Genomic DNA, 7,285 nt, shown 5'->3' with positions numbered 1-7,285 from the left:
AATTTTTGCGCCAAGAAGTGTCCAATTTTGTACAAGATTTCGTCACCAGGCCTTTTACATTTGTCAACACCCACTGGCAGCTCTTTAGAGACACTGTACTAGACATTATCAACAAGCATGTCCCCACAAGAGTACCAGATCCTAAACAACAAACGCTTGGATTGACACAACCAGCAGGCGACTGACGCGCAGAAAACACCGTGCATTCCAGAAAGCCAAGGCAGCAAAGAACAAGCGAGACCAACGTAGATACTTGTCTTTTAAGTCAGAATGCCGGCGAACCATCCGTCGTGCCTACCAACAATATATCGATGACATCTTAACTCCTAGTGCCTCAGAGAACCCTAAGAAGTTCTGGTCATTTATAAAGAGTAATAAGCAAGAAGTCTCTGGCGTGGCACCATTACGGAACTCAGATGGACTTATAACCAGCGACCCACAATCCAAGGCTAACATTTTAAACAAACAGTTTAAATCCATTTTTAGCTCACCGAGACGAAGTCAAGGAGAGCTTATGCTATACCCTCGGCGTCGGCGTCGGCGGTGGCGTCGGCGTCGGCGTCGGCGTCCGGACCTGGTTAAAGTTTTTGTTGCAGGTCCTGTATCTAAGCTATTACTTGTCCTATCTTCACCAAACTTGCATAGGTGATGCATCTGGACCTACTTATGGACTTGAAAGACTTGGATGCTGAATCTGGGTCCTAAATTTCAGATGCTGGAGGAGGTTAAGGTTGTTGGACCAGGTTAAAGTTTTTGTTGCAGGTGCCCTTTGATAGCAATATCTTAGTTACTGCTGGTCCGTACATCACCAAACTTGCATGGATGGTGTGCCTTATGATACTGATGCACCAGACAGGCTTGAGTGCTGAATCTGAGCTATAGGCTTTGGATGCTGGAGGAGGTTAAGGTTTTTGGAGCAGGTTAAAGTTTTTGTTGTGGGTGCCCATTGATAGCAATATCTAAGTTACTACTGGTCCTAACTTCACCAAACTTGTATGGATGATGCGTCTTATGATACTGATGCACCTGACAAGCTTGAATGCTGAATCTGAGCAATAGGTTTCGGATGCTGGAAGAGGTTAAGGTTTTTAGAGCTGGTTAAAGTTTTTGTTGCAGGTGCCCTCTGATGATTATATCTTAGTTACTACTGGTCCTTACTTCACCAAACTTGTATGGATGGTGCGTCTTATGATACTGATGCACCTGACAAGCTTGAATGCTGAATCTGAGCAATAGGTTTCGGATGCTGGAAGAGGTTAAGGTTTTTAGAGCTGGTTAAAGTTTTTGTTGCAGGTGCCCTCTGATGATTATATCTTAGTTACTACTGGTCCTTACTTCACCAAACTTGTATGGATGGTGTGTCTTATGATACTGATGCACCTGACAAGCTTGAATGCTGAATCTGAGCAATAGGTTTCGGATGCTGGAGGAGGTTAAGGTTTTAAGAGCTGGTTAAATAAAGATTTTGAAACAGGTGCCCTCTGATGATGATATCTTAGTTATTACTTGTCCTTACTTCACCAGACTTCCATGGATGGTGTGTCTTATGATACTGATGCACCTGACAGGCTTGAATGCTGAGTCTGGTTTCGGATGCTGGATAAAGTTAAGTTTTTAGGAACAGGTCACATGTTTAATAGATGATAGTACTATATCAAACTTGCATAGTTGATTTAACTGTAATATGAATGAATCGCAGAGGTAGCTTCAGATGCAGAGCTTGATCTCCATTATCAAGGATGCTAAAAAATAAATCTTAGTTATTACAGGTCCTAACTTCACCAAACTTGAATGGATGGTGTGTCTTATGATACAGATGCACCAGACAGGCATGGATGCTGAATCTGAGCCATAGGTTGCGGATGCTGGAGGAAGTTAAGGTTTTAATTGCTAGTGCCCTCTGATGATGATATCTTAGTTATTACTGGTCCAAACTTCACCAAACTTGCATGGATGATGCGTGTTATGATACCAATGCACCTGATGGGCTTGAATGCTGAATCTGAGCCATAGGTTTCGGATGCTGGATGAGGTTTAGTTTTTTGGAACAGGTCACATGTTTTATAGATGATAGCTTGCATAGTTGATTTAACTTTATTATAAATTAAATGCAGAGGTTGCTTTATATGCAGAGCCTGATCTCCATTATCAAGGATGCTAAAGAAATCTCCTACCTCACTCAAACCAGCTCGATAGATAGATGTGTTTGTTGATAAATGATATAACATGATTCCTATGATATAGTATTGTATGATATGAAACAATATTGTTTGATATGATACAATATGATATCATATGTTATATTATAAAAAGTTATACAATACAATATGATATTGTATCAATTTTTGGATATTTTATGATATGATATTGTATCATGATACTGTTATGTATAGTATTGTATATTATGATACAATATTGTATAATATTATATTGTATTTTTAATTTATTATTTTATCACATGATACAATTACATAAGATATTGCAAAATATTATATTGTATCCTATGATACAATATTGTATATTCTATAATATTGTATCATACAATATTGTATAATATGATATTGGTTTCAGTAATATAGAATTATATCACATGAAATTGTATTATATGATATTGTAATATTATATAATATTGTATCATACGATATTGTATGATATGATATTGGTTTATATGATATATTATCTTATCACATGAAATTGTATTATATGATATTGTAATATATATTATTGTGTCATATGTTACAATATGTATAATATAATAATGTATTTTATAATATTTTGCTTTATCACATAATATTGTATCATTTGATAAGATACAATGTTGGAATCAAATTATATTGTATTATATGATATAATATCATATAATGTATCAAATATGTTTCAGTGTCATTCAATACAATATCATACTATATTATACAATATAATATGTTTCAATGTTATGATGTATTATGTAATATGATATTGTAATATAATACTATATTGTATTATATTTTATGATATTGTATTATGTGATCAAATACAATAAGGTATAACACAATACAATGTCATATCATACATTACAATATCATATCTCATTATTGTTTATTACGGTATTTTATTGTTTTATATGATATATATTATAAATATGACATGATACAATATTTAATTTTATATCATTGCATTGATTAACATATGAACATATGATTATCATAAAAAATTTTTATCAGATGATATACGATATTTTGTCAAAACAGAATCCATGAATATCCAAGATCATAAAGTATGATTTTCATATAAAATGATAAAGGTGGTCTTATGAAGGTGATGTCTCATAATGGTGATGCTCCGTCTCGGTGAGCTTAGTAATCTATGATTACCTATGTTTACTACAGAGGACACTAGCCAAACTCTAGACAAGGGTCCCAGCCCATTCTCAACAATGGACAACATAGTCATCAGTCCACGTGGCGTTCATAAGCTATTGAACAACCTTAATGCACACAAGGCAACAGGACCAGATGCAATATCGGCACGTTTCCTGAAGGAACTAGCAGAAGAGATCACACCAGCTTTGACTTTCTTCTTTCAAATGTCATTAGAAGGTGACCAAGTACCAGATGACTGGAGGATAGCCCACGTCGTCCCAATTTTCAAGAAAGGCGACAAGAGTACGGCAGCCAACTATCGCCCCGTATCTCACGTCGGTCTGTTCCAAAATGTTGGAACATATCCTCCATTCCAACATCATGGACCACTTTGAAAGGAACTCCATCCACACACCAGCCCAGCACGGATTCCGTAGTAAGCGATCATGTGAAACCCAGCTTGTAGCCACAGTTCAAGACCTGGCCAGTAACACGTCGAACGGCAACCAGATTGGCGTCATACTGCTTGACTTTGCCAAAGCCTTCGAAAAGGTACCACATCGGCGCCTGCTTCACAAGCTGAACTTCTATGGAATCCGAGGCTGCACTCTACAATGGATTGAGAGCTTCCTTACTGACAAAAAACAGAGAGTGCTGGTGAAGGATTGTCCTTTTACATCGTAGACGTCAACTCAGGAGTTACCCAAGGCACAGTAATGGGACCCCTATTATTCCTGGCCTACATCAACCATCTCCCTAAGTTCTCCAGTCCAACGTTAAGCTTTTTGCTGATGACTGCCTCGTCTACAGAACGATTTGTTCAACAAGCGATACAGTCCAACTCCGGCAGAAGAAGTGGGAGAGGGATCGGCAGATGGCTTTCCACCCCCAGAAATGTACAACCATCCATATTGCAAGGAAATGCCATTCCTTCAACAGGTCGGGGAAACTACCTTATATGGATATTGTTGTCATTGCGCAGATCGATGCGTACCGCGAACAACTGTCCAATCAGTGAATAAAAAGCGACACCTGTGATTTATACAAGTTTACGTTTTTACAATAAACGTGGTTTAGACTAATTTACGACTTGATTTCAAATGACTGCGAGAACGTCAATTTATAAAAAAAAATTGCAATTTTTTTTGTGTAAAAAATGCAAAGATTAGGTACTTATTCAGATTTTTTATGCTCACATTAACAAACATTGCCGATTTCCCATGTTAAATAAATCTCAAATCATTATCCAGTATTTGATTTTCGTAAATTTGTGTTTCTCGCTGTTCTAGTGCTATATGTTAACTAAAATTTAAAACTGAATTCATTTTGATGCATGTTTATTGTTGTATGACATTTATATAACACAATAGTAATAATCAATACGCATGTACATTGATCATTGTACATATGTACATGCATATATAAGTGGTATTTGTCTTCTTTCTATATACCCGCTCTAATGGAATGCCATAAGTCCGAGTAGATGCATACACTAACTGCAAGTACTGTCTAAAAGAATACATGGATTAATATTAAGAGTAAGCACCAAACACAAATCTCGTAATCATTTACACTTACGCTTTAAATGGCCACATGAGGTCTTTTGAATGCCTGACAATGTAAGAACACCTCCGAGTCGAATGCTCAGGACCATGAAATCACGTGAAATCTGTCTTCACTAAAAAAAAAATCAGCGCTAGCAGTAAGGCTTTTGTCAACAAATAGACTTATACAATGCAGTTGATGAACCCAGATTTTTACCATTGTAAAATGAGTGTTTGTAAATGTGAGCATGGAAATAGTAGATGATGATGTAAATATTGTTTCAAGTGTACAAAACGCTTGAAAAAATTAAAAATGCCTTTCCAAAAGCAATTAGAAAAAGTAGCATTTTTTAAACGTAGTATTTTTTGTAGTAACCCATCATGCATTTCAACCCAGGGATGTCATTCAGCCGATTGGTCAGTGTGTCAATTACGTCTGTGCCTCATTTAGTATGTAAATTTATTCCGACGTCACAGAAAATAGTTTCCCGGACCTGTTCAAGGCTTCATACCATCCACATGGCCACACCCTGGAAGAAGTCCCAAGTGGTAAATACCTCAGAGTCACCATCAGCGAGGACCTATCTTGGCGTGAACACATCAATGCAACCTCGGCCAAAGCCACACGATCAGTTGGATTTTTCAGTAGGAACCTCAGAAATTGCCCGGAGAGCACCCGAAACCAGGCATATACAACTCTTCTGCGTCCAGTACTGGAATATGCATCGGTTGTGTGGGATCCTTACCAACAACTGATCAGTCAGCTAGAGAACGGCCAAGCAGCCAGATTTGCCACCGGGGACTACACATCCAGGGACCCAGGCAGTATATCTAGCATGTTACACCAGCTAGGATGGGAACCACTGGAGCACCGGAGAGCCAGGAACCACACCATCATGCTCTACAAAATACTACACAACATTGTAGAGGTCCAGGTTCTCTATCTACTGCATACCAACTCCAGCAGAACACGTGGTTCCACCGCAAACAACATCCGGCAGATCAGCACCAGGATAGATGTCCGCAAGTATTCCTTTCTTCCAGCAGAGATTGTGGCATGGAACAACATCCCAGCCACAATTAGGAATTCTCCTTCTGTAGGCACCTTTAGACACGCCATCAACACCATTAGCGTGTCTTCTATCCTGCACCATTAGACAGCTCGCTTTTAACTTTTATCTGTGTATATAACTTGTTTTAATCTGCTCACCATGGAATCTCGAGCACTGGAGTCAAGACACTCAAAACTGAGTTTGCTCCACAATGGGAAGAAGAATCGTAAATAGACATTGTCCGCCATGTTTTTTTTCACCTAGCCACTCCCCTTCAAATCTATATAAGCCGCATCCCCCATTATTTTACAATTTTTTGCTTTAAAGATCTAACCTGTCTGGACATGTAACTTGCATCGCCAGGGCGTATCTGCCTATACGTGCACATCGTTTGGTCCCAAAAAAAATCAAATATGAATCGTCCAAATTGCTGACAATATAACTTAAGTCTTTGATATTGCTTATATACTTCAAATTTGTAAATAGGCACGGACTTCCAGATTTGTTTTTCTGACTGTTAAATAGCGTATTATTCTTATGAATGAAGTATCTAGGCATTTTTTTTTAAATATGCCAGTTGCAAACGCAACTACAGAGAGGTCTTTCAGTGTTCGAATGCTCTAAAAAACCAATGTCTATTCCTCAATGAACAATGAAAGATGTTCATCGTCCAGACTTACCAAATGTCACAAACATCGCACGAGAATCAGCCATCGACAACACATACGATGTGCTAGTTGAATGGGCCTCTTGACTAGAGAAGAAGCACAATGTCGTGTCTAGCGTTTCGTCAACGAAGGCGATTTCAGAATCTTCTTCAAACTGGTCATTTTACTTCTAAAAATAATTATTTAAAATTACATTTAAACATATGTACATTTAAAAATATATATATTTTTGCAGCCCCACCCCCACATAGTCAGCTAGGGCATCATTCCCATTAAGGGCCCCCAACACATTCTGGAAAAGTTTGTAATACAAGTCAGGTTTTTTAATTCCTTAAAGATACAAAATTCCAGCATGCATTTAAGTAGATAAAAAACATTTATTATGTGATGGTTAAAAGTCTCTGGTTTATGAAAATTATCACGTCTTTGGTATTCTTGGGAAATTATTGACCTGTTAAAACTCTTGATGTTGTAACAACCCTTCTTTTTTTCTCAGAACTTGGCAGAGAGATGGGGAGCAATATCTATGAGAGGTTTTCAGGAATGAGACTCTGCTTTAATAACGGATTTTGGTCAAGAAAATTACCACATGCATGGCCAAAAATGTCCTGTTTATCAGATGGATTGTCTTTAGAAAGAAAAGAGATGAATAATGGTATGAAAAATATTTAAACTAACTT

General features: G+C 37.6%; 1 protein-coding gene across 1 annotated transcript; it reads left to right on the top strand.

The window, feature by feature from the left end:
• The first annotated feature begins 3,692 nt into the window (after window positions 1-3,692).
• On the top strand, window positions 3,693-4,025 carry LOC128176878 (uncharacterized). The gene has a single exon (XM_052843410.1). The coding sequence runs from the start codon at window positions 3,693-3,695 to the stop codon at window positions 4,023-4,025; it is 333 nt and encodes a 110-aa protein (XP_052699370.1).
• Window positions 4,026-7,285: the final 3,260 nt, after the last annotated feature.

This window comes from Crassostrea angulata, chromosome 3 (assembly GCF_025612915.1).
Source record: "Crassostrea angulata isolate pt1a10 chromosome 3, ASM2561291v2, whole genome shotgun sequence".
Classification (NCBI taxonomy): domain Eukaryota; kingdom Metazoa; phylum Mollusca; class Bivalvia; order Ostreida; family Ostreidae; genus Magallana; species Magallana angulata.
The sequence above is the reverse complement of the archived record's forward strand: the minus strand, read 5'-3'. Positions and strand labels throughout refer to the sequence as shown.

Excerpts from the sequence above, each read along its gene's own strand:
- LOC128176878 (XM_052843410.1), top strand. The coding sequence starts at position 3,693 with ATGTTGGAACATATCCTCCATTCCAACATCATGGACCACTTTGAAAGG.